General features: G+C 44.0%; 3 protein-coding genes across 7 annotated transcripts in view; 1 reads left to right on the top strand and 2 right to left on the bottom strand.

Annotated features, from left to right (window-relative positions):
• Positions 1 to 12220, bottom strand: renbp (renin binding protein). 3 transcript variants are annotated; one of them, XM_023957098.2, is made up of 12 exons: positions 12082 to 12220; positions 10428 to 10609; positions 8802 to 8934; positions 8657 to 8732; positions 8495 to 8570; positions 7761 to 7939; positions 5268 to 5495; positions 4419 to 4500; positions 4162 to 4337; positions 3958 to 4089; positions 3582 to 3669; positions 1 to 133 (listed from the first exon to the last, which is right to left on the bottom strand). In XM_023957098.2, exons 3-12 carry the CDS (start codon positions 8900 to 8902, stop codon positions 57 to 59), a joined length of 1215 nt encoding a protein of 404 aa, XP_023812866.1. In that variant the 5' UTR covers positions 8903 to 8934; positions 10428 to 10609; positions 12082 to 12220; the 3' UTR covers positions 1 to 56. The 3 variants fall into 3 exon arrangements, with proteins under 3 accessions (XP_023812866.1, XP_023812867.1, XP_023812865.1); XM_023957099.2 differs by lacking the exon at positions 12082 to 12220 and having other exon boundaries at positions 10403 to 10535; XM_023957097.2 differs by lacking the exon at positions 12082 to 12220 and having other exon boundaries at positions 10194 to 10521.
• The window catches only part of pex10 (peroxisomal biogenesis factor 10), a 22513-nt gene continuing 7264 nt past the window's right edge, over positions 11197 to 26445 (bottom strand). The window contains exons 4-6 of one of the 2 annotated variants that reach the window (XM_078950017.1): positions 25904 to 26070; positions 25678 to 25813; positions 11197 to 14088 (exon numbers count right to left, since the gene is read on the bottom strand). In XM_078950017.1, the coding sequence (XP_078806143.1) occupies positions 13978 to 14088; positions 25678 to 25813; positions 25904 to 26070 (414 nt within the window). In that variant the 3' untranslated portion in view covers positions 11197 to 13977. Of the gene's footprint in view, positions 14089 to 21527; positions 21772 to 25677; positions 25814 to 25903; positions 26071 to 26445 lie in introns of those variants that run through there. The other variant, XM_023957100.2, reaches the window with a different exon arrangement.
• On the top strand, positions 13161 to 20835 carry LOC144993963 (uncharacterized). Of its 2 annotated transcripts, XM_078950019.1 has the most exons (4): positions 13161 to 13289; positions 13359 to 13409; positions 20169 to 20360; positions 20425 to 20835. In XM_078950019.1, the coding sequence occupies exons 1-4, from the start codon at positions 13232 to 13234 to the stop codon at positions 20697 to 20699; spliced, it is 576 nt and encodes a 191-aa protein (XP_078806145.1). In that variant the 5' UTR covers positions 13161 to 13231; the 3' UTR covers positions 20700 to 20835. The 2 variants fall into 2 exon arrangements, with proteins under 2 accessions (XP_078806145.1, XP_078806144.1); XM_078950018.1 differs by having other exon boundaries at positions 13232 to 13409.

Raw genomic sequence — 26445 nt, forward strand, 5'->3', positions numbered from 1 at the left:
AGCCTTTGACATCTCTTTATTTATGTTTTGCTGATGTTCAGAATCAGTTGGAGTGTTCATTCATCATGCATTTGGAGCAGATCATCCAGTAGGCGTTCACACATGAGCAGGCAGCGAGGCACATGGAAGAACCCTGAAGGTGAAAGAAGACCTCAGTCAGTGGACACTAGAATGACACCATTGACTGCACAAGAGAACTGGACTGAGTGACTCCTCCCCTATGGCGCTCAAAACAGAGTACCCGCGGACTCCATGAAGCCAAAATCCCATATACGACTTCTTTTTTCCCTTTAGAAGCCCAAAAATAGTGTTTTTAACATGTTCTTTATGCATTTTCTCTGGCTGGCTCTGTCCTGGGCTGCACACTTGAGTCCATCGAGGAGGTGGCGGACAGGAGGATGTTAGCTAAGCTGACATCCATCATGGATAACCCCTCCCACCCCCTGCACAAAACTGTAGAGGCGCTGACCAGCTCCTTCAGCACAAGACTGTTCAGTGTAAGGAGCGCTACCGCAGGTCATTCCTCCCCACAGCCATGAGACTGTACAACACCGTGTCAAAGTGACACTCCACGGTCCCAGGGGTGTTTTTCTGTTTAGTCATTGATTCATTTACTTTTGTTGTAGTTGTTGTTTTTCAATTTTAAATTGTTTTTTGTTCCTGAACAGTTGTTTGTTTTTGTTCTTGGTGTGAACTTCATTAGTTATTTCTGTATTTTGAAAAAATTTGTAATGTTTTTTTTTTTTACAGTTTACATGTTTTGCAGACCGCATGTTTTTTTACACTTTTGCAGCTGTATTTATTTAATATTTATTTCTTTATTTAATAAGAATCTCATTTTTGATAATAATTTTTCATAATAATTTTAGTAATTTGTGATGTCCTTTATTGATGTTATATTATATAGATTATTTCTGAATGTCGTGTTGCTGCCACAGATAAATGAAATTTCCCCATTGTGGGATTAATAAAGTCATCCATCTATCTATCTATCTATCTATCTATCTATCTATCTATCTATCTATCTATCTATCTATCTATCTATCTATCTATCTATCTATCTATCTATCTATCTATCTATCTATCTATCTATCTATCTATCTATCTATCTATCTATCTATCTATCTTAATATGGAGGACATATTTAATGACAATTAAGATTAAAATGGCATTTCTGAGTATTTCTTTATTCAAATAGTTGGGAATCAGGAGCGGTCAAAAAATGCTATTGGAAAAAGCCTGTAGCCAGCTGTGGCTGCTACACACGGCGTGCCATAAGCTCCCCGCTTCACTCCATATTGATGCATCCACTTTCAGACAGATTGATCCATCTTCTTCTTTTCCTTTGGGCTTTTCCCTTCAGTCGCCACAGCCAATCAGCTTCCTCCATCTAACCCTGTCTTCTGCATCCTCTCCTTCAACACCAGGCACCTTCATGTCTTCATTCACTGCATCCATAAACCTCCTCTATGGTCTTCCTGTAGACCTCTTGCCTGGCAGCTCTATCAATAGATTCACTGTCTCTGTCTGAACCATCTAAGTCTGGCCTCTGACTTCATCTCCAAAACCTCTAACATGTGCTGAACCTCAGCATCTTCATCTCTGCTACCTCCAGCTCTGTTTCCTTTCTTTTCCTCTCTAGGTCCAACAGCATGGCAGTTCTCACCACCGTTTTCTACACCTTTACTTCACTTTGAGCTGAAACTCTTCTATCACACCTGACACTTTTCTCCCCCCATTTCAACCTGGCTGCACTTGTTTCTTCCCTTCTTTTCCACACCTCCATTACTCTGGACTGATGACCCTAGATCAGGGGTGCTCACACTTTTTTGGCATGTGAGCTACTTTTGAGTCGACAACGTTTGGGAGATCTACCTGTGTGTGTGTGTCGGTATATATATATATCTTATAAACACCATAGCACATGTTTGTTAGTTATGTTTATTAGTTACATGTTTATTTGAACATTGTTGTTTATATACTGATGATTAAAAACTACACAATAAGATTACACAACAATACTTTTGTATTAACAGATATGGCGTTTTTTTTACAAAGACAGAATGCAGCGTCTATCGTTTGTCATGCTCTGTTGTAAATTGTGCAATGGGGGGAGCGTGGCATTTCAGAGGCGCTGACGGCTGCGTACGAAGCGTGCGCCACGAAAAACACTGCTTCCTTAATAAGCTTGTATTTATCGGGCGAGATCTGCGGAGCCGATAGCAGGAGGACACACACGGGACGGCCCGGGCTTCAATAAACACTCCGGTTGTCTGGAGTGGTCTTCTGCCGGGGAGAAGACGTGCTGCGGGGCAGAAAGCGACTTTCTGATGACAGACAGAACTTGGGCTCTGTGTATTTAAACACGCATGTGCAGTGACGTATGTGTCAAAGGATGTTCGATTGGCCGTTCTGCATGTCAATCAAGTCCCGTACCTCTCGGTGAGGATTTTGATTCGCATACAGATTTTTCGAATTCACCTTACGTAGCATCTCCCTGTATACCTGTCCGGTCTCCTCAGTGTCCCACTTCTTCTTCGCTAGTCTCTTAATCCGTTTACACTCATGGACCCCCTCATTCCATTATCAAGTTTCCTCACCAACTTTCTTTCCTGATGACACAACACTTCTACCTGTGTACCTGATCACATTATCTGTAGTTATCTAGTCATCTGGGAGTAGCTCCTGACCACCCAGAGCCTGCTTTTCTGTATTTGCCCTTTCTTTCTTTGTCTTCTTTATCACCAGAGTCATCCTACACACCACCATCCTATGCTGTCTTTAAACACTCTCACCTACCACTGTTTTGCAGTCACTGATTTTCAAATTACATTGTCTACACAAAATGTAGTCTATCTGTGTGCTTCTACCTCCACTCTTATAGGTCACCCTATGTTCCTGCTTCTTCTCAAGGAAACTTTTTTACTACAGCCATTCCCATCTTTTTTGCTAAATCAACCACCATCTATGTTCATCACCTCCTCATCACCTCTGTTTCCTGCACCAACATGTCCATTGAAATCTGCACCGATGACAACTTTCTTACTTCCAACCACAATGTCTCCTTCTCCTCCAGCTAACATTCTACCTGTGGGGTAAACCCACTAACAACATTAAACATCACACCTTCATACCATAAGTTAAGTTTTCAACAGGAGTTCTACAGAAATTAGCAAACCTGACATTCTTCAGTTTTCTTCAATGTTCCAGCCATCAACCCAAGTGGCTGACTGTTCCTTTGGTTTATGTTCTGTCACCCTTGTGCTATCCTAGCCACTTTAACATTGGGAGATGGGTCATCTAGACCCACTAGACAGTGCTCTGAACCTTTTTTCTTCAATTATTTGTGATCTTCACTGGTGTCCATGGATTACATGAAATCTTTCCACCTTTATCCACCTTTGTCATGGTAGGGAGAACACCTCAATGTAAGGGGGGGGGTCATCTAAGATAGAACAAGGGTTAAACTGCTTTCATCCACTGAGTCAGATGAAGTGAGCACAGAAACTCTGCTGAAGATTCATTTGCATTCCTTCCAATTTCCATTCATTTCTTTGACAATCCCTTTTTCTGCAGCTCACCTTTGAAGGGTCCTCCTTTGAAATCCAGTACTGTGCTGCCCTCTCGGCTCAGATAACCAACCCACTCGCCGTTCTTCTCATCAGGAAACTGTGCAAACCCACAACCCCCAACAAACACACACACCCAACCAGCACACACAGAGAGTTATATAGTTCATTTAATTGAAATATTAAAATAATAACATTTTTTTAAAGGGGGAGTTAGGCTTTGGTGGATTATGAAAGAAACCTTAGGCTGAAAGCAGGGGGCATGTATTCTTTAACATGACTGATTCCCAATCAGTAAAAGCACTAAAATTACAAACTCATTTGTATTTTAACCCACTTAGCAGCTCAGACTCTGAGAACATGGACAGACGTGGGCAGAGAGACTCACGTGGCTGAAGCTGTAGTCGTAAACCTGAAGGAACCTCTGCAGCAGCTCCGGCCTTTTGGTCTGACTGTAGGCCATGAGGAGGGCGATGAGAGCCTCACAGTGGGGCCACCACGGCTTCATGTTCCACTCCAGCTGCCCTAACACAGCAGTTTCATCAGTCCCATTTTACAGAAAGATCCAGAAAACATGATGAAGGTGTCTGACCTGGGTGGGGCAGTGACCATCCACATCCAGAAAGTAGAAAAGGCCGCCGTGCTCTCTGTCCCAGCCGTATTCCAGTGGGAGTTCTATGAACTTCTCAATAGCAGTTTTCTGGATCTCTTTGTCACCGGTCTCTGCACTGAACTGCAGCAAAAACCAGCCCGCCTCCAGAGCGTGGCCTAGATCAGGGGGGAGGAGGCAAAAGATGTTGAAATGACCAAAAGCTTTGGTCAGATGTGTCACACAGCTGGGTCCCGTACCCGGATTCTGCAGACGGCCTGCGCTGCCCGGCAGCTCAGCTCCGCTCTCTGACACGTTCTCTAAGATGGCGGTTCCTGCTCTCTGCAGGAAAAAAGGGGACGTTGACCGACAACAGTTTACAGTACAACATGACTTACTGTGGAATTATTGCACCTGGACTGAACCATCAGCAAAGAAAACTTCAAAGAGGAAATTCTCTGGAACTTGTTGGAACCTAAAATTGTTGGCAATAAAACTAAATAATGGTGAACAGAGCTACAGATATAATGCTAAAATGATGTGTAGCTACATGTTATTGACGGATACATTTAAATAGGCTATAGTTTTCAGAAACTTTACGGCAACCAAAACAGATGAAAATGAGTTTAGATGGAGGGCTAATGGGAACCTTTATTTTTCTTGAATGTATTTTAGAGGCTGATATTTAACACTTTCACTTAATGTATATACTTTGCAAGGAATTCCCCATAGAGATAAAAGAATAAACCTCACTTTATTGTTTGAATAAAATACAAAAGCAGAACACATCTGATGTTAAATATTACCATGGCAACTATGCGGCTGTTGGAAACAAAATAGGCTAACTATTACTGAAACTTTGACTTTTACATAAAGAAGATCTCTCCACGCTTTTTCCCGCTGCAGATGTGAAAAAATCTTCGGCTTTTTCGTAAACCACCAGCTTCAAGACAGTTGCTGCTCTGATAACCATCGTCATCAGTGGTCAGAGTGGACTGTCTCTGCCGCGTCCTATTCTTGCTTTTTGAGCAGGTTCAGCTAACATGTTTGGGTTTACTGAACCTCATCTGCCCACAGATTACAAAACCTTCAATCCCTCATCCACTCACCTGGACATGTTGGAGAATCTGAGCGACACACCAGCTACCAAGCTCCCGGTACTTCTGGGCCGCCTCATGGTCCCGGCCTTCAGTTAGCTGTCGAACCAGACACAGCAGCATCATGGGAACTGCCATGCTGTTGGTGGCAACATCTCCTGGAAGGCGGGGGCGGCCCAGACCTGAAGGGTCCACCTGGACCCAGTAGATGAGCTGCTCCATCATCTGCTCAGCTTCCAGCTGGATGTCAGAAAAGGGAGACAGCATGAAAGAGGGCAGAACATTTTACAGCTTCCTCTGCAGCCTGAAGGATTCTGTATCCATGCAGTTTTCATTCATCCTAATCTGTAGGTCTGATTAAAACTGGATGATGCTAAAACACACAAAACTAGATGAACCATTTGAAATAAAATGGAAATGAAAACAAACTGGGTGTGCTCACTGATGCTGCAGCTGGCCTTAGTCAGTCTGAGGAACATCTGTTGTCTGTAGTTCTGGGCTAGAAGCCAGTTTTAGGCATAAAACTTTGCTTTGCTTTAGAGAAATACAGGAGGAACTACGGGTTTGACCCCTAGCTGATTTTGTAGGTTCGCCGTCTTAATTAGAAATTGACAGTCTGACGTCCTGTGGTAGGTTTATTTGAAGAGCGAGATACAAAATCATAATAAAAAAATCAATAAAACAGTTTTAAGGAATTTGTATAGATTTATCTAAATTTCATTGAGGGAAATGAGTATTTCTTCTTCTTCTTGGGTAGTTTTATGGTGTTGGGAAACAACAGAATGGGGCTTTACCGCCACCACCTGGTGTGGAGTGTGGGTTGAGGACTTTATTATATGAACAGATTCGATAAGTTCTGCCTAAGGCAATTTATTCCTGCCCCATCAGGCATGAATACCTTCAAAATGGACAGTGGCTCAGGTGGTTGAGCGGGTCGTCCAATGATCGAAGGGTTGGCGGTTCAATCCCCGCTCCCACCAGCCAAAATGTCATTGTGTCCTTGGGCAAGACACTTCACCCTCCTTGCCTCCAATGTGGCTCCACTGGTGTGTGAATGTGCATGAATGGTCCCGGTGATGGTCAGAGGGGCCGTAGGCGCGAAATGGCAGCCACGCCTCTGTCAGTCTGCCCCAGGGCAGCTGTGGCTACAACCGTAGCTTACCATCACCAAGTATGAATGAGGAGTGAATGAATAATGGACATAATGTAAGCGCTTTGGGTGTCTTGAAAAGCGCAGATAAATCCAATCCATTATTATTATTATTATAACTGTTTGATTACCACAAAACCATTAGCAAGAAGCTTGGGCTTAAAGTGGTAAATGGCGTATATTTTATAGCGCTTTTCTACCTACAAGGCCCAAAGCGTGTTACAGTCACAGTCCCATTCACCCATGCACACACACATTCACACACTGGCGCCAACCTCCCACCAGTGGCAAGGTGGGGTTCAGTGTCTTGCCCAAGGACACTTTGACTCATGGGCGTGCAAGGAGGGAATCAAACCTGCAATCTTACAATCATGGGTCAACCGCCCTACTGCTGCACCACGGCCGCCCCTAAATGACAACCGTTGGTACAATTGGGACAAAATACATGAACATGAGCATCAATCCACCTATAGGTCTGGGGCTCCAAAAAAGATCTCACCTGGTGGGGTTTCCATGATCAGAACAGTGAGACAACACGGCAGGAGTTAGCTGATAATCTCAAAGCAGCTGGAACAAGAGTCACCAAAAAAACCATTGGAAAGACTTGACGCTGCAATGGTCTAGAAAGTCCCCCTGCTTAGGAAGGCACATGTGCAGCCTGCCTGAAGTTAGCCAATGATCACCTTAATGACTTAGAGAGTAATTGGGAGAAGGTGCTGTGGTCTGATCAGACCAACATGGAGCTCTTTGGCATCAACTCAACCCGCTGTTTGGAGGAAGAGCAGAGTTGCTAAGTGACCACCACCACATCTGAAGGATTTAGAAAGCCTTGGCAAAGAAGAGTGGACCAGAATTTCTGATGATATGTGCAGAAACCTGCTCATCAACTATAAGAAACCTCTGTGCTGCTAATAGGGGTTTTGCCATAAGAGTGTTCAAAGACATCATTCCCTCAGTGCAAATGCATGTATGTAAATGATTTAAAGTGAATTCCTTGATTTTCTTTAATCTGTATCTTTTACTGTTAAAATGAACCGACCATCAGGACAAATTGACAGACTGTCGATATCTTCTTAAGTGGGCAAACTTACAAAATCAGCAAGGGTTTAAATACTTAGTTCGTCCTCTGTATATATTTATTCTCTAAACTCAGGTCCTCTGTGAAGATTTCTAATAAGTTTACAAACAGAGCTGGTGCTCCGTCTGCCTGCTTCTTGGGTTGCAGAGACCCTTGAGGGAGACCCTGGAGGTAACTTTCTGTCTGGATGTCTTGAAATTCCACCAATCCTGAAAGACTATAGAAATCTCTCATCATGACTAGAACATGAGAGTGGATCAGAGAGTCCTGTTGGCACCTGCATGTCTTGATCAGCAATCACTCTGCTAAGCTCATCCATGGCCATGATGTAGAAACACTCGCTGAAGATGCTCCTCTGAACTTTGACTGCTTTGCCGTCTCTCGTTAAGCAGAAAGCACATTTCCACGGAGAGCTGGAGCTGGACATACGAGCAAACTTCCTCAGGAATGCTGCTCCTAAGGTCCAGAGGGACAAGAACCAGGTCAGTAGACAGAACTCTTTGAAACCCCTCCAGAAGCTTCTATGCTTGTGTCTGCTGTCAGGGAACTAAAATACGCTCTTTTCCTCCTGTCATAACTGGCTCAGATAAAGGCCATGACAAACAAGAGGGAGACGGTAAGGCTTAACAAAAGTTTATGTCAAACAAATATTTAACCCAACTAAATATGCAAAGAAATGTGAAGGGGCTGTTAAAGGCTATAGAGTCAATTGCCAGGTGGGAGACAGAGAGACCCTACAACTCCCAGCAGCTTTTATACCCTGTATGGGACTGGGACTGGGACTGGGACTCCAGCTCAGCCAAGACCGAGGCCGAGAGTTCAGTCATCCAGAAACAAGCTGCACTGTCAGTGGTGAAAAAACCTCTGATGGTGGTTATTAATCACTTAAGTCGTCTGAGGCTACGCCCTGCTCCTGAAAACTCCACTTTCATTAAATGTTCCAGCTCAGTCATTATGTAAACGCTGAAAACAGACATTGGGCAGAACACACTCATGAAGAGTCAGGCTCACCAGCTTTGGCTGCTTCCAGAATTTCAGGTCTGTGGAAACGTTCCAAGGTTCGGTACAGACGACAGTACATCCACACCTGTGAGAGAACAGGGCCGCTTCACGCTGCAGCTTCATCAACCCAGATCTCACCTCAGACGTACTTCATCTACCCTGCAGCCTCACCTGTCTGCCCTGCAGCCACACATACTTTAGGTCATCGTAAACCTTCCCGTCTCTCCCAATGCAGGTAAAGAATCCCCTAAAAAGCAATCAGAGTCAGACGTGCTGCACTGGTGCCTCCACCAGGTGATTCGTGTTACTGCAGTACCCGTATTCAGCATCATGGGAGTGTCTGAGCCAGAAATCCACCACGCCATCCAGCTGTGCAGAGATGTGCTGACGACATTCCTGCAGCTTCGTGGCAGACATGACATCCAGCAGTTCCAGGATGAGCTGCTGATCTGCAAGAGAAATGTTCATTCTAAGAATGCACTTTCATGCTCACAGTCAGCCCAAAACGCTGAGCAGGAGGCAGACAGATGTCTTACATTCTTGCATCATTCCCAGCTAGCTGTTTCTTTAAAAAAAAAAAAAAACATTTCAATGTTTTATCCTTAGTGTTTCAAAGTCTTCCAGTATCCCCTTAAGTACGTCTATAACCTCTTATAAGGTAAATTACTGGCATGGCCTCTGAGGTCAGCTCAAACTTTTAGTCCCTAAGCCAGGAGCGTCTTCAACAGTGGGTCACAAACTGCACAAAGCTCTGCACTTTGCCCCCCAAGATAAGAACGACTCATCTGAAAAAGGTTCTTTAACTCAACTAGAAAGCTGCTGGGTTCACTGTTCAGTTTGTTTAAATGTCACTGTAGGTCAAGTGGGCTGCAGCCCCCTGCAGCTCTGCCTTCCTAGTATTTGTTTTAGTTTCACAGTCCTAAAAACCTTTATTACACATTGATCCCAACATTCTAACCACTGATGTTATTCACACATATTTAAATGTGACCAGCACAAAAACCAATGGAAATGTGTCTTCAAGATGCACATTGCTCCATTTGTCCACACATATTTTAGAAATTGAGTGCAAATAAGTCGACTCTTTTTTTAAGCATGTACTTTGTACCATTCTGACCTATAACGTCCTGATAACCTGTATTATTAACTGAAAGTTCTCTCCTGAAGGATTGTAAAGCATGCATTAATACTTTTATAAACTGTGATGCCAAATTACAAAGATTCATTGTTTCTTTTAGATATATCCCCATTTCATATTTGTTTTCTATTTCAAATGATGTTGCATTTATCCTTTACTTTACACCACATTAAATGTTTTCACTCTACAGTCATTTGAACAAATCCCAAAAGTCATTGTTCTCCTATTAATGTTCAACCAGTGGAATTTTCGCGTTTGCTCTCTTTTTTTCAGTATACTCTTCCTGTTTGGAGACAGGATCTTTGAAGGAAACTGAGTCGCAGTTTTATTTTGCTTAGATCTGCATTTCTGAGAAATAAAAGGCGCGTGCACCGTGACACGCGATCACGCCAATTTAAAAAGTCATCATTCAGCAAAAAACTTTGATTTTTCAAACTTTCTGTGTTTTTTAAACAAATCCTGAAAATCATAAAGGAAAAGCTTCAATTTTTTAAATCAACTTAACCCTTGTGCTATCCTATGGGGTCCAGATGACCCCCCCCCCCCCTTCCATTGACGTGTTCTCCCTACCATGACAAAGGTGGATAAAGGTGGAAAGATTCATGTAATCCATGGACACCAGTGAAGATCACAAATCATTGAAGAAAAAAGCTTCAGAGCACTGTCTAGTGGGTCTAGATGACCCAACTCCCAATGTTAAAGTGCCTTGGATAACACAAGGGTTAATAAATATCTGTTGGTCACGTGACCGCGAGCTTCTGCCTTCTAGGCGATCCTACATGTTTTCCCGCTGCCGTCACGAACCTTCCTCTGCCGCACAACAGCGGGAGCAGAACCAGAACCAGAACCAGGACCAGGACCGCACCAGATTCAAGAGCGCCGAGACCGAGGAGCAGCTGAGCTGTGCTGGTCATATGACTTCTTCAGGCCACGGCACGTGACAGGGGCGGGAAAATGAGCCCCGCAGCCAACCAGGCAGAGACAGGCTGCTCACGCACAGCAACCCAAAAAGCACAGAAAGAAGCGATTAGAAACCCCCCCCCCCCCCCCCCCCCCCCCCCCCACAACAGAATCAACAGGCAATCTGTTGCAGCAACCGATCAGAAACAGCAACAAGAGCGTCTCAGGCTGCTGGAGGATCGCTGTCACGTGATTGTTCTTCTGCCTTCTCAGATTCATGAAAAAGGCCTATTAGATTAAAGGGTTTAAGTCTGTTTTCATGGTAAAATAACAGCTCAAGTAATGAAAAACTGAAGTGATCACAAGCAGTTAGACTGAATTTCAACAATAGCTCCAAATGATATGTCTTATTATATGTTTGACATTTTGTCCAGTGGCTATAATCATATTTTTGAAGGTTGTTTTCGTGTTGTCATGGAAAAACCCTCCTGAAAGCTCACATTCATCAGGCACTAAGGTTTTTCTTTTCTATAGAAGGGGCAACAATCAATGTCAAGCCTAAGATTTGAACCCCAAACCCTTTGAACCCCAAACCCATTGACCAGCAGCTGCTCGGCCTCCTGTCTCCCTCCCCCCACAAACCTGGACATTAACCCAGCGCAAACCCTTTGACTGCCAGATTGAAGTCTTTTTTATAGCAAAAATATAAGAAACTTACATGTCAGTAATGACATCGTATACAAGAAAAACCCCATAAAATCATGCATGCATTTATCTCATAAAAAAACAAGGTAATGTGCAGGGAAGTGGAAAAAGCCTAAAGGCTTTTAAAAAGATCACTATCAGATAAACAAGATACTTGTTCCATTCAGCCCAACTTTACAACAGAAACACTCACAGTCTACAAATACCTCCTAGCAGACTGACCATAATACTGTCTTTAAAAGAATTTTACTTTCAAAAAAAAGTAGTAAGAATAATTCAACGTTAGATTTTACACCAAACAGATTGGACTAAATCTTGACTTTCTCAGATAGAAATCCTGAAAGTGATCATTGCCACCAATCACCTGCCTCTTTAATGCATGTTTTGGTCATGTCCATCACTCACACAATATTGGACTAATGTCTTTGGGTTCTGATCACAGATCCTCTAGTTCCTTTGTTTGGGTTTGTCCCCAATGAGACAGCCTTGCTAACACTAAAATCTGATTTTTCTAGCAAGATGTAGGATTTTGTTGTGTTGGAAGTCTCCCTCTCCCCCTACATGGGAAATCTAGATCAGAGATGTTTAAAAGATTAAGTTTCCTATACCCGGCGCCACAGGCAATTTTTCTAAAATATGGCAACCCTTCTTTGGACATGTTGAGACTTTACAATCCCGCAACATACCCACCTAGCTGGATTTCATTTTCACAAACAGTTTTTATTTATTTACTCCTTATCACCCTAAACTATCACTTACTTCTGACTATTTTTTCTCTGTTTATGAAGATTATTTTGTTTTGGTTCTTGTGTGTTCTATTTCTTCACACGTCTCTTAATTTCTGGACACTTACTTTTGGTGCACCATATTTGTTGCACTTTTTTTGAGAACCAGTGATGGATATCCATCCATCCATCTTCCTCCGCTTATCCCGGACTTGGGAGACATAGTCTCTCTCCAACGTGTCCTGGGTCTTCCCCGGGGCCTCTGCCCAGTGGGACATGCGCTGTACACCTCCCCAGGGAGGCGTCCAGGAGCGCCCAGCCACCCTACGGAGGAAGCTCATTTCAGCCGCTTGTATTCAGGACATCGTTCTCTCGGTCATGACCCATATCTCATGACCATAGGTGAGTATTGGAACAAAGATCGACCGGTAAATTGAGAGCTTTGCTTTTCGGCTCAGCTCTCTCTTCACCACAACGGACCGATACAGCGACCGCATGACTACAGACGCTCCAAGGGTCTTGGTGGCCACCGAGAGATGGCAAACTACCTTGACGTGATGGGATGTGCATCGCCTTTCAGTTTGTTTGTTTTTTGTGGTTTGAGTGTGTATAAAAAGAAAAAAATGCATACAATGTTTCATATCACTTGTTCAACACCGCTGTACTAAAATCCAATAAAAATAATTTTGAAGAAAAAAAAACAGTAAGGAAAGAAAACTATGAAAACAGGCAAAACAAGCTAAACCCTAATGGCGCACCTGGAAACCACAGATTTGTTAAACTGAACAGATAATCTCTAAATCACCCAAAGAATTAAAGATGAAGCTGGACAAAAGTCAATCAACCTCATCAGCTGGTATTCAGCCTCCAGTGGTCACTGGAGGAACAGCCTATCGCAGCAGGTGGGGGCTTGGTGAGAACACTGGTTGATCAAAAATATCTGGGGAAAACAAACATCGGAACACAATAGGAAAATAAACACACCCCTGTGAGGAATCTACATTTTGGAAAGTGGCTTCCCTGTTTCTGTGGAGATTCCTTCGGCTGTCTCATTCCTCCACAGGAATTCCTGCCTCCAACTGCTGAGCACACGAAACGTCCCCCAAAAAACCCTTCTCTATCCTGTTAGGAAACCTTCATCTTCATCAGGTCTGCCTCACATTGGGGGATGGGTTTGTGAGGCGGTTACTCAACAGAGGAAGCCCCGAGCTTGCAGCTGTGGTGTTGTAATGAGCTCTGAGCACATTTGTGTGGGACGCAGCCTGGTATTCATCAGTGATGGCAGGCAGGTGGGACTTTGCGAGCTGTGCTCTCAGTGCAGGTGTGCTTGTTGCAGGTAGGTCCAGGAAGACTCAGACCCAGATGAAGCAGGTATGGCCACTGACGCTTCCTGCCCTCTCTACAGGGCTCCTGCTGATCGTCATGGCAGCGTTCCCGGTGGTTCAGATCTCAATAGGTGAGTCCTCGTCACGGTTCCAGGGGCTTAGAGTTTTATTTAAGCCTCAGTAAATCTAACTCTGAAAACTCAGTACCTTCAGGGCTGTAGGAAAACTGTGTATTGTAAAAAGTTTACTGTCCCACCCTGCATGGTGTTGCCATGGTAATGATGCCAGTGTTGAAAAAGTTCAAAGTAGCGAGACCGTGCTTGAAGTCAGAAAACGTAACTCTGTGAACCTGATCACAGGTTAAACAGGGTCTCTTCTAAGCATGGGGTGGGGGCATGGCTGTGGGTGGGGATGAAATGGGGTGGGGTGTTCATCACTTGCTAAGGTATCATTTCCTTAGTTAGGTTTGGTTCCTGGTCCACTTTCAGATGACCTCTGGTGTGATTCACTTCTGTGTGAATAGAGACAGACCTTCCACAGACCAAAGAGAGGAGGAGAACCAAAGGGAGGAGAGGCTGTAGCTCTGAGTTTTTTCTGAGCATGAATCAGAAAAAGCAGGAATCACGAAGAAGTTTGGAAATGTCTGCTGGGTAACCACAGTTTAGTGAGGAGCTGGAGGAGTTTCTGCAGAGATAACAGTCATAGGACAAGTTGCTTCTCTTCTTGCTGCAACTTTTTCATCCTGGTCAGAGAAGGTTCTGCATCAGGGGTGCTCATGATGTCAAAAGGATGGGACGGTAGATCTCCGGCCTGCAAAGATAAAGAAATAAAAAAGTTATACATGTTTGTAACCCCTTGTGCTATCCTAGGCACTTTAACGTTGGGAGTTGGGTCATCTAGACCCACTAGACAGTGCTCTGAACCTTTTTTCTTCAATGATTTGTGATCTTCACTGGTGTCCATGGATTACATGAAATCTTTCCCCCTTTATCCACCTTTGTCATGGTAGGGAGAACACGTCAATGGAAGGGGGGGTCATAGGATAGCACAAGGGTTCCCGCCTGAGGGATCCGGGCCCACTTAGGCAGCAGTGTTGCCCAGAGCGAGGCATGCGATTCTCGAGCCTTGCCCACGGAGCAGGGGCCGCCTTTTGCTCAGCTGTGGTTAAACCAGCTGCGGTTTAGAAATGTCACGCCAACAGATGCACAAACATCTGGACAGAGCATCCTTCTGGTAATTCATATTCATAATAAACACATTAAATACATTTCAGTTGTGTGTAGCATACATTAATTTTATCCTTCAGTAAAAAAAAAAAAAACTTTTATAACTTTTTTTTAAACTAATGATTGACTTTTTGCATGTAAAACTAATAATATTAAAATATTCACACCAGCATGCTCAGTCAGGTGTGTTTTCCAAACTCCATCTCAGAATTTCTTCCCTTGCTGCAGTGATGGATGATGATCTCATTGGGATTTCTCTAGTTTCTAGTACTCCTCTGCAGATCAGGTTTATATTCAGTCGTATCTCTGATCAGTTCCTTTACGTGAGTGTCGGTTAGAACGGACCGATGCTTTGATTTCACGTGTTTCAAGGTAATAAACAGGGACTCACAGACATATATTGAGGAGAACACCGATCGACAGCAGCTTGAGAGCAGCTCTTTTACACACAGGTATTTTTCCATTCTCCAAAACGTAACAGGACCTTCTTTAAAAAGAGATTTCAGCTCAATCATCTCTGGTTCGCCGGCTGCCTCATCAGTGACAAGCGGGGATTTCAGGCAGTCAGTCTCTGCATTAACCCTTGTGCTATCTTAGATGACCCCCCCTTACATTGACGTGTTCTCCCTACCATGACAAAGGAGGATAAAGGTGGAAAGATTTCATGTAATCCATGGACACCAGTGAAGATCACAAATCATTGAAGAAAAAAGCTTCAGAGCACTGTCTAGTGGATCTAGATCAGTGTTTTTCAACCAGTGTGCCGCGGCACACTAGTGTGCCGTGGGAAATTGTCCTCATTCACTGATCTAAAAACATTTCCCATCTCCAGGATTTCAGCTCTCTGTTCATCCAAACAGGCCCTGATAAAACACTGAGGAGTTAGGAATATAAAAGATGTAAAATACATTTTCTTTACGTTTATTTTATTTTATTAAAGACATTTTGATAAGAATGACTGTACAGTACCGCGATTCAGCTGCACTTTCGGCTGTATTTTGGAAAAGTCCCGTCCCTTTAACTGTCTCCACCAATCATTCTTGGGGAGCTTAATCACATGTCATCAGTCTGACCAATCAGACGTGGTTAAAGTCTTCACTTCCTTGTCCCGATTTAGCTCGTAAAGTCGCTCAGTTCTAACAAAAATACCAGCTAAAGCTCGTCTTTAGCGGTGTAGCTTTGCACAGAATCCGGTATCAGACCGTGGAACAAGTGAACAAAACACTGAAGCTCCGAAAACCGATCTCCAGCCGTTTTATGCACTACATCTCCCATGATGCATTGGGTCATGAGATTGACAGCGCACAAGGAGATCTGTTGTTAAACGTCTTGAAACAACGAACACACATCAATCTGTTTTTAAATCTTCTAACTTAACTTTTATTGCATTTTTTAGAAAAAAAAAAAAACAGCTGCAGTTTCCAGCTATTTCTGTAACAATTATCTCAAAAATGCATGTGAGATTGCGGAGGGACTGTAGATCAATACAGACCATGAGTTTCTCCTTTTTTTTTTTTTTTTTGGATGCTGGTGTGCCGCGGGATTTTTTTTAAGGTTAAAGTGTGCCGTGGCTCAGAAAAGGTTGAAAAACACTGGTCTAGATGACCCAACTCCCAATGGTAAAGTGCCTAGGATAACACAAGGGTTAAAGCAGGGGTCGGGAACCTATGGCTCGCAAGCCATATATGGCTCTTTTGATGGTCACATGTGGCTCGCAGACAAATCTTTAATTATACTTTTTTTTTTCATTAGACCAGTCCTTCTCGGGTGCGATGCGATGCCAGAGGCGCGCAGTAGCGGTGCTTAGAGAGAGAAATCTGCGCCAGCGTTATCACTTTACTATTATCTATTATTTCACAGAGTTTGTACCAGCTGGAAACCTGTGAATTGCCGTGCCTAAAACTGCGCGCTCCCGTCTCTGAGAAAGAGCGCGCAGTTGCGGAGACGGGAGGTGTGACGAAGAAAGCAGAGGGTGGGGGGGTTGTGGGGACAGGCAGCAGATGAACCGCGCAGGGATTGTAAAAACGTAAAACCCGCTTCCTGTCACTCACTGCAGTGTGTGAGTGTGTGTTTGGCTCCATGTCTGTCTCACATCTACAGAACATTCAGACCTAAGATCACGTTTAAAGTCTCAACGCCTGCATGAAGCAGAAACTCACCACGTATCAACCAGACTAGACCATCAGCAAAACTACCACGAGAAATACTCATCATTTATTAGCAATAGCATAACAATGTTATTAAAAATAATCCACAGACTTATTGTACTTTAAAAATGTTGAAATTACATCAAATCCACACATTCACTTGTATATTTAGTTTTAAACATATTGTCGCGGACTGAGTTGGGTGGCTGTTGGGCCTCGTTAAAAGTTCTGGAGTTCTGGAACGCATCAAGCAGAGATTTGATTGGCCCTCAGTTCTGTCGCTCAGCCTGTTGTTAGGTAATTTGGACCAATGGGGTTCAGCTATGGGCCAAATAAGGGAAATGGGAGGGCTGGAGCGGGAGCAGGGGAATATAAAGTTGGGAGAAGCGCTCTCGTCTCGCTGGAGAGATTGAGGAGTTGCTGAATTAATTGTACGGCGTTTGTTGCGGTCTGCAGTAACCAGAATAGAGAACCTTAAAAGAGGTTAAGTCTCCGTGCCTCACTGTGGGACAGGGACACTACAGTGTTGTGTGGCTCTTTCAAAATTACATTTAAAAATATGTGGCGTTTATGGCTCTCTCGGCAAAAAAGGTTCCTGACCCCTGGGTTAAAGGATCAATGAGAAAAGTGATCTGTGGTCGTTTCTGCTGCGTTTCTGCAAACCGGTTAGTAAAGTTTCTGTCCAGTTGCGCAAGCAGCATAACGTTCTGCACTTTATTTATTTTGATTGCAGCTTTCTGCTGTGAGCTCCTCAAAGAAGGAAAGTGATGGCCGTTTTGAATGTGCACTTTGAAAAGCTTCAACTTGTTAATAAAGGAGACAATTTGTGTTGATCAGGAAGTGACTTGCTATTCGTTCAGTAAAAAAGTAAGAATCTTCCCATTCTTCCAGAAATGTCCTGTGTTTATCTTTATACTCTGAATTTCACCATTTTGACCATGAGGGTAACAGTCTGCACGCACATCAAATGTTTAGTTATTTATTCCGGCATTGGGCGTAAACCGCGCAAAAACTTGGCGCAGCATCAAAACACAAACTGCCAAATTACTTTTATTATTATCTATTTAATACCCTCTGATGGTTTAAGTGTGGTTTAAGAGGGAAAAACGATGAAATGAGGCACAGTATATAGAAAATATTATGAGACGCAAAGAGCCGCATGCTCATTGGCTCGAGAGCCACGTGTTTGCCCACCTGTATTAGTACATAAACATAGCATTTTAGACTAATAAGACTTTATAAGAGAGGCATACAACAATGCCTATCTTACCCTTCCGCGGGTGGTTTCAGGTCCTCTCCAAAGGCCTGGGAGCTGCAGGGTCCTGCAGTATCTTAGCTGTTCCTCGCGCTCAGTGGAAGCCTTCAGAAATTTTTCATGGGGGTGGTCGGTAGGGGGCCACTTTAAATCTTGGCGTGTCACACAAAAACCATGAGCTATATTTTTTAAAATTCATTCTACTAAACGTAGTAAAACAACCTTTAAAAACTAACAGAAAGTTAAATACCTACTAATATTTTGTAGAACATGAACTTATAGTACAACTGTCTGTCTCTTTTGACTTTTCCCATCAGGGGTTGCCACAGTGAAACAACCTCTCTTTTGAGGATGAGTCACATGGTTAACTTGGCAATGTTTTACGCCGGATGCCCTTCCTGATGCAACCCTCTCAATTTATCTGGGCTTGGGACTGGCACAGCAGCAGAGAAGGGAATAGGGAGCAGCCCGGATTTGAACTCTGGTTTCACGGACGGAAGGTGCTGCAAACCAACATGAGCTAAACCGGCTCCATTAACTTAGAGTAGATACTAATAGTAAAATAACTAATAGATACTAGTAGATATCATTAGTAGTATTTACCACTGATATATATATTTTTTATTTTGTTTATATTTAATGCTTAGGTGTGTCTGCTTGGGCTGTTCGGCTCTTGACTGGGAGATATCTATAATAAACACAAAGTGAAATCAGTTCTGAAATAAAAATAACAATACCCTTCCATGGTAATTATGAATTATATCTGTAGACATTTCTATTCAGACTAATAAACATGAAACAGTTTTATTATTAGGGCAACATAATTCTAACTTCACCTGTTGGTCCAGGAACAGGTCAAGCCCCTACTTATACTGAGTTCTGCCTTGTTTCTCTGACCAATGATGCTGACTGTCCCTCCTCTGATGCCGTCTCATCTTTGTCTTCTTCATTCTCTTCTGTCATTAATGCTGCTCTGTCTCATCGTCCTCCTCCTCAGTACTCCTCTGTTTCTTCCCTACTATCTCTTTCCCTCCTTCTGCTGTACTTTTCTTCTTAAAATAAGAATATATGTTGAATTTCTCTTAATTCTCTGAAGCTTCAACTAATGAGTTTAGGTAACTCTGTGGAAACAGGACAAAAACAAATCAAAATATTGGAGTAACACAACAACCAATGCTTAAATAGTGCCATAAAATGAGAGGGGCATGTGACAGGGACATCCTTTTTTACATATTAATAAAAAGTAATGGCACATCCACCACCGCTGATGATGTGGAGAATTTGCACCAAGTATTCACGCACAATACAGATGAGGTGATCTAAAGTAAAGTAAAGAGATTGTTAAAATACCCACAGAAAATATTTAATAGGCATGAAACGAAATGTTTTGGGATGTGTGGGTGTGCATGCGCGTGCGTGCGTGCGTGCCGAAACCGGTGCTCGTGCGATGCAGGAAGGGAGGGGGGGGCAGCGCGTGTGGAGGGCATACACGCGCGGTCAGTCACCATTTTGGACTTAAGGAAAAAGTAATAAAAGAAAGTTCATCTTAAAGAACTGAGACTGGTTCTTTTGTTTAACCCGCTCTGGAGGCTCAGAGGGTTCAAATGAGGAAGTGAACCCCAAAGGAAGATCAGCCTCACCGTCTTATCCGTGTTCAGCATCCAGCGACTTGTCTGTAGATGTCTGCGCACGCAAAGGCAGCAGGGAAAGGGGGGGTGTGGGCCGGTTTAGGTGATCAGAGCGACTTGCCGCCTGCAGGCTTTGCATTTGGGATGAAATGCATAACTGATGCTTCCACAGTCTATATTGGGTAGTGGAGCAGTCGTAGGGTGGCCAGGTGTCGGCCCCCCATGGTGGTGCCACTGCTCGCGCTGCGCTTTTCTGGACTTTAACTGGACTTATTTTTATGCTCATAACAATCTGGCTCACACGTGCGTGAAACACTTGTTCTAATTTTACTTCATTTTAAGCAAAGAAGTATTTCAAATGTGCATGTTTTCTTTCGTTTTTTTATCATCTTCAAGCTTTTATTCATGTTACTCTGATGTTACAGTTGCTTTGCTTTTTGGGTGTAGGGACCCTCACTTTTTGATGCTGACATTTGAGCCTGAGGGTTGGTGGGTTTACAAGAAGAACGAGGCAGCGAGCTTAGGTCAGGTGGAGACCCAACAGGAAGGGTTTGGGTGTTGAACCAGCAGAACCCTTCCATCCAGCACTCTTGGAGGAATCTTTGTCTCCTCTCAGGAATGTTTCTGTTTCCAGGTGCAGCTTTCATGCACGAGTGTCCAGCTGCTCCTCTGCTCCCAATCTATGTCCTGGTTTTTGGGATCTGGGTTATGCTGATGATGGTCTTCTTCACTGTGCAGAAGCTGCTTTGCTCTGCAGCTCCTGCTCGCATCACCTGGACCCTGGGGGCCATCTTCATCCTGCTCCTCCTCCTCTGGATCCTCTTCGGTTGGTCCCGGCACATGCACACTCAGGGTTGTGTGCACCTCAGTGATGTGTCGTCTCTCTGCAGGCAGCTACCAGGTTTACTCCATCTATCCACCAAACTACCAGAAGAATGAGACGAACCTTAGCAGCACTCTCCAAAAGAGCTTCACAGCAGAGATGCTACTGAACAGCACCGCCTTCAGGGAGGGGGGGCGCTTCTGCAATAGGAGCTTGTACCTGCTGGCCTTCTGGAGCACCACCCTACTGTATGTGCTAGCAGGAAGCACACTCCTGGGCATGCTCTGCATGTGTGCATGCATGAAAGGGGTGGAGGTATTTGTGCAACACCTCCACTCCTGAACATTCTGGACGGGCTTTCAGAGAAGCAGAGGATTCAGACCAAACTGTTGCTTCACTTAAAATGGTGTGGGGGGGTGTTAACCCCTCAGTATTTCCTGCCCCAAGAGTGAAAGTGAAGTCGCGTGATTTATGATTATGTGCTACTGAAAGACCGGAGGGGTTGCAGAGGACAAAAAGAGGATGTTACAAAATAATTTTCTAGAGACAGTGAGGTTTCCTGAATGTTTCACCACAGAAGCAGGTTTCCAATCATCTCTAAGAAATTTAGTTCAGAGCTGGAAACCTTCTAAAACAAGCATAAATAAACCGTTTCATTCAATGACCCTTCAGAGCAGCATGACCGGCTCAGAAACAGAACCACACCAACATAGAGATTGCAGTGAAGATTGGACACAGACAGCCCTCACCGGACATTCTGTGCGACACCTGAAATCATTTGAGTTTGTCATCCGAATAAATTCATCAAATTTCCACTTTCCCTTTGGGTATAAAAACATTCAAGGGACCAAAGGAAGAATCCTGAGAAGCAGGACAGACATCAGCAGGACACAGCTGCAGCGGGTTGGGGTCAGCCATGTCCCAGTGTTTCTGCAGAGCTGCCAAACGCTGCTCCAGGGTTTTAGTCAGACTTCTGGTCAAACTAATCAATGGCTGAATGCTTTGTGAGACAGAGGAAGTCTTTAGAAAACACATTGGATATCTAAGAGGTTTCTGTTCCAATGTTTTGCCTTCATACAGAAGGTTTCTAAAAAATCTGTCTTTAATCTGTGCACTAAATGAATCTGGATTATTGTTTATGTGGAAGATAAACACACGGAAGCCAACAGCTGTTTTCGCACCTGAAAGAAATTTATTGTTTCAACAGGTTTGAACCAAACTTGGTAAAAAACAAAGGTCATATTTACAACTGTTACAGAAGGGTTTTTCTCAGCAAGTGTCAGCAAGCATGGGGGGGCTCAGCGCTGCAGAAGACTTGTTCCGGTGTGGTGCCGGTCCTGCTGTTCTAGCTAAAGTTCCTGAGAAACACCAGTCTGTGGGGCAGGAACGTCTCCCGGCACAGAGGACACTCGGCCTGAGGACAGGAGCACACATCAGCACGGGTCTTTAGCTCTAGCTTTGGCTCCTCTAGCTGGACCCAAGCATGTCTGCGGCCTCTTTCCTAGAGGAGCGTGCACGCATGCCTGCTCACCGACAGCAGGTCCAGGTCAGCTAGGATGGGATTTGTTTCAGAAACAAAGGAAGAATAAACATCTGCAAATCCTCAGGCGCCTCAGCAGACGGCCCAAAGCTTCATCTGCCATTGTTTTTAACAGGACTGTTGGACCGGGACCAGTGATGGTCTGAAGAAAACATTTACTTTCTCAACCTGAATGGGTTTCTCTGAACCTTATGCAGAAAGACACCATTGGTGAAGTAGAGCTCATCCTGAATGGACCGTTGACAGAAGGGGAAGAGTTTAAAACCCAAACAGAACTCCTCACACAGATTAGACCAGATTCCTTCATTGGGATTTTAAATAATTTAAGATTCATGTGAAAGTCCGTCTATCCTTCCGAAAATCAGAAATCATTGGACTCACATAATCCCCAGAGTACACACAGACTATTTAACCCACACTCTTCCAGCAGGTTCTTTCCTTTTCTCGACTTTAAAGTTTTGAAATGTATAGATGGTTCACGCTCACTAGAAAACATGGAAATATTTTTTAAGAATTAAGAACTGAAGGAAATATCCAAACTTCCTCCAGAGCTCTCTCCTTTTTACTCCACTTTTTCACCTCTCCCATGGTTTTTACATTGTTTTCTGCAGATTTCCCAAAAGTTTTACAGCATTTCTGAGTTTTTACTAATTTCCATTCATTCAATATTCAGAAGCTCAGAGCAGATGACATGACAAGCGGAGGGAGGGGCTGCCCAAATCCTCAAAGTAATCAAGTTTCTCATTAACATCAGGCCAATCCAATCAGCAAAAAGCATTTTTCCCAAACTTTGGCTTCTAGTATTTTAAAAATGGTTTGGAGGTTCAATGTTTGGAAACTTTGCCATTCCTTAACAGTTTTACATTTTTATAACTTTATTCGATTAAAAAAACAACAGTCAAATGTATTTAACGAGCATGGATGTGGTCGTTTACTGTGACATCAGCAGCATCGTTTTCTGTGGTTCTGGACCTCAGTCCAGCATCTTTCTTCATACTGCAGGTTTTTCTGCGTCTGTCAATCACATCTGTGAAAATGAACCTGAAACGGCCTGAACTGGATTTTCTGCAGGGAGCATCAGACCAGAACCCCCCGTGCAGAGTTTGTCCAAGAAGAATAAATGCTCCCCGTAGAATGAACCTTCTGCTTCATGCACACAAACACCCGGATGCTGATGCAGTGCAGACATACACTGTATAACCACAGTATTGGCTCACCCATCCAAATGATCAGAATCAGGTGTCCTAATAACTCATCCTGGTCACAGGTGTATAAAATCAAACCCTCAGCCATGCAGACTGTTTTTACAAACATTTGTGAAAGAATGGGCCGCTGTCAGTGAATCCAAGGGTGGAACTGTCATAGGATGCTACCTGTACAACACATCCAGTGGTGAAATGTCCTCTCTCCTGAATATTCCACAGTCAGCTGTCAGCTCTATCAGGACAACATGGAAGAGTTTGGGAACAACAGCAACTCAGCCACCAAGTGGTCGACCAGGTAACCTGATGGAGAGGAGTCAGAGGATGCTGAAGCTCAGAGTGCAAAGAGGTCACCCACTTTCTGCATAGTCAGCAGAGACTAAGATCCAGGCCTTCTCCACCAACATCAGTGTGTGACCTCACCTATGACCTTTTGGGAGAATGGTCAGACATTCCTAGAAACACTCCTCAACCTTGAGGACAGCCTTTCTAGAAGAGTTGGAGCTGTAACAGTTTCAAAAGGTGAACCCACATCACACTGAACTCTATGGTTAGGAATGGGACGGCACTTCAGTTCATATGGGAGTCAAGGCATGCGAGCCAATACTTTTGGTAATATACAGTCCCTGACAAAAGTCTTGTCGCTTATCCATTTTGTAGAAACAAAAGCCTATAACCTCACTTTTAATGAATCCACTGGTTTTAGAAATGTCTCATATGAAAGCTAAAACCCTCCCAAAATATGTTCAATATACTAAAATATAATTGCTTCACTGAAGAAAGATTGATCATTTAACCCTTGTGCTATCCTAGGCACATTAACGTTGGGAGTTGGGTCATCTAGACCCACTAGACAGAGCTCTGAACCTTTTTTCTTCAATGATTTGTGATCTTCACTGGTGTCCATGGATTAAATGAAATCTTTCCACCTTTATCCACCTTTGTCATGGTAGGGAGAACACCTCAATGGAAGGGGGGGGGGGGGGGGGTCATCTAAGATAGCACAAGGGTCAATGAACACAGAAAGGTCACATTTTGGCAAGACAAAAGTTTTGTCGCCTTGTCATATGATGCACCCAATCCTAGATTACAGCCTCACCTGTGAGCAATTACTGATCAATCAATTAGTGGGTGTGTCTAAAAAGAACCCCAGCACACCAGGCCTTCACATCAACTGCAACCTGACCTCTGACAACATGCCTAAGATTCACCCTGAGACCAAAGCGTTGATTATCAAGAGACTGAAGACCAGATCCACTGCTGAGGTGGCTGACACCTTCAATGTGTCTCAGCGTCAAGTACAAAGAATAAGAAAAAGATTTGAAGAGACTAGAGATGTTGTTGACAAGCCGAGGTCCGGCAGACCCCACAAGACAACTGCTCAGGAGGACCGTTTGTTGGTTGGAAAATCCAAGGCCAGCCCCTTTTCCCCTGCAGCAGAGCTCCACCAGGCCTGGTCACCTCAAGCCCCTGTGTCAACCAGAACAGTTTGTAGAGTTCTATCTGAAAATGGCCTCCATGGTCCAAGCAGTGCCCAGAAACCAGCACTAAACAAAAGGCAATTGAAAAAAACGTGTGGCATTTGCCAAGGCCCAGAGCCTGCTAAAAGGATGGACGCTGGAAAAGTGGCAGACGGTGGAGATGAGTCTTCAGTTGAATTACATCACAGGAAACCAACTGGAGCCCGCATGGACTCAAGATTCACCCAGAAAACATTTAAGTTTGGTGGCAGAAAAATCATGGTCAGGGGTTACATCCTGTATGGGGGTGTGCGAAACATTTGCAGGGTGGAAGGCAATATCAATAGCCTAAAATATCAAGAAGTATTAGCTACCTCTTCCATTCCCAACCATAAAAGGGGTCAAATTCTGCAGCAGGATGGTGCTCCATCACATACTTCCATCTCTACATCAAAGTTCCTCAAGGCGAAGAAGATGAAGGTGCTCCAGGACCGGCCAGCCCAGTCACCAGACATGAACATCATTGAGCATGTCTGGGGTAGAATGAAAGAGGGAGCATGGAAGACCAAACCAAAGAATCTTGATGAACTCTGGGAGGCATGGAAGACTGCTTTCTTTGCTATTCCTGATGACTTCATCCATAAATTGTATGAATCATTGTCAAACCGCATGGATGCTGTCCTTCAAGCTCCTGGAAGTCATACAAGATATTAAATATGGATCTCACAGTAGCACTACTTAATTCACTGATGTTATGCAACATAATTTTGTTTTTGAAGTAAATTATTTGTTAAATTTTCACATTACTCTCTGTAGACAACAAAACTTTTGTCTTGCCAAAATGTGACCTTTCTGTGTTCATTAAATGATCAATCTTTCTTCAGTGAAGCAATTATATTTTAGTATATTGAACATAATTTGGGAGGGTTTTAGCTTTCATATGAGACATTTCTAAAACCAATGGATTCATTAACAGTGAGGTTATACGCTTTTGTTTCTACAAAATGGATAAGCGACAAGACTTTTGTCAGGGACTGTAGTGTACCGGGATGTTTAGGTCTTTTTTGGGAGAGGGGCAGTGTTGCTGCATGCTCTGTTTTTCAGGACGCCAGACCTACCTTGGTGTTGCACCACTCAGTTATGCACTCCCAGCAGAACAGGTGTCCACAGGGTGTGCAGGTGGAGTTCCTCCGGGCCTCCAGGCAGAGGATGCAGCGGGCGGCAGAAGGGGCGGGGCTCTGAGGGCGATCAGGACTGCAAACAAAGAGATCGCCTCACTGATGAAAACTGCTTCAAAGATAAAACAGTCTGTCAGTAACATAGACCTGACTCGGGGAGACAGACCTGAGGCTTCTGAAGAGCTTCCACTCCTGCCGGGCTCTCTGTCTCTGCCTGAAGCTGCCCACCTGCAGAGCCACGCTGCCGAGCAGCTGCAGGAGCGAAACAGCAGCCAGCAGCCTGTAGGTTGTCCTGATTGAGGCGTCGTCCCCGCGTAGGCCCTCCACCCGCAGCTGCACCACAGCAAAAGCCCATCACACCAACCTGTCTAACCTGCCCTCAGCTGCTGTGCACAAACATGATGCATCTCCTGCTGAAACTGTTTTTGCATCAGTATTTTGCCTCGTTCTCTGTTTCTGTTGCCATGGGTGACAGCCACCCCCCAGTATGTTTTGGAACGGTGCTGTTCATGGGAAAGGACCACCCTGACCTGCTTCAGGCCCAATAGCAGGAGCTTCCTTCTCCTTTCAGGAAATATCCTGACATTTTTAAAGGGAATGTTTAAGATGCTTGTGAGAGTTTGGATGTGATTTTCCTTCAAACATGTTCTGTCTGCGATTCCGTTGGTTACCTCGTTAAAGAACCAGTTTTCATCAGACAGATGGTCT

The sequence above is a fragment of the Oryzias latipes genome, chromosome 7, assembly GCF_053564925.1.
Source record: "Oryzias latipes strain Hd-rR chromosome 7, Olatipes_Hd-rR_3.1".
NCBI classification, from domain to species: Eukaryota; Metazoa; Chordata; class Actinopteri; order Beloniformes; family Adrianichthyidae; genus Oryzias; species Oryzias latipes.